At 45.3% G+C, this 510-nt stretch overlaps 1 gene segment (V, D, J or C); it reads left to right on the top strand.

The window, feature by feature from the left end:
* On the top strand, nt 1–510 carry LOC144321335 (T cell receptor alpha variable 9-2-like). The segment is given in 2 exon segments: nt 1–46; nt 176–510. Coding segments are annotated over 2 exon segments (381 nt in total).

Raw genomic sequence — 510 nt, forward strand, 5'->3', positions numbered from 1 at the left:
ATGAAGTGTCCTCCAGGCTTTGTGATTGCCCTATTCTTCATGGTTGGTAAGTAAAATGTCTCTTAAAATTTAAATTTAATTTTTTCCACTATGTCGGCAAAACTGAATTTAAGTATTATTTTCTCTAAGAGCTTCATGCCCAAGGTGACACAGATCTCTTTTCTTTTTCCCCCAGGACAAACCCATGGAGACTCAGTGAACCAGACGGAAGGCCAAGTGACCCTCTCAGAAGAGGCCTTCCTGACTATGAACTGTACCTACTCAGCAACAGGATCCCTCATTCTATTCTGGTATGTCCAGTATCTGGGAGAAGGGCCACAGCTCCTCCTGAAAGCATTAAGAGACAAGGAAAAAGGAAGCAGCAAAGGTTTTGAAGCCACCTTGGACAAAACATCCAGATCCTTCCACTTGAAGAAAGGCTCGGTGCAACTGTCAGACTCAGCTGTGTACTACTGTGCCCTGAGAGACACAGTGATAGGGACTGCAGGGGGAGCTGGGTGCAAACTCTGA

Source organism: Canis aureus, chromosome 9 (assembly GCF_053574225.1).
Source record: "Canis aureus isolate CA01 chromosome 9, VMU_Caureus_v.1.0, whole genome shotgun sequence".
NCBI lineage: Eukaryota > Metazoa > Chordata > Mammalia > Carnivora > Canidae > Canis > Canis aureus.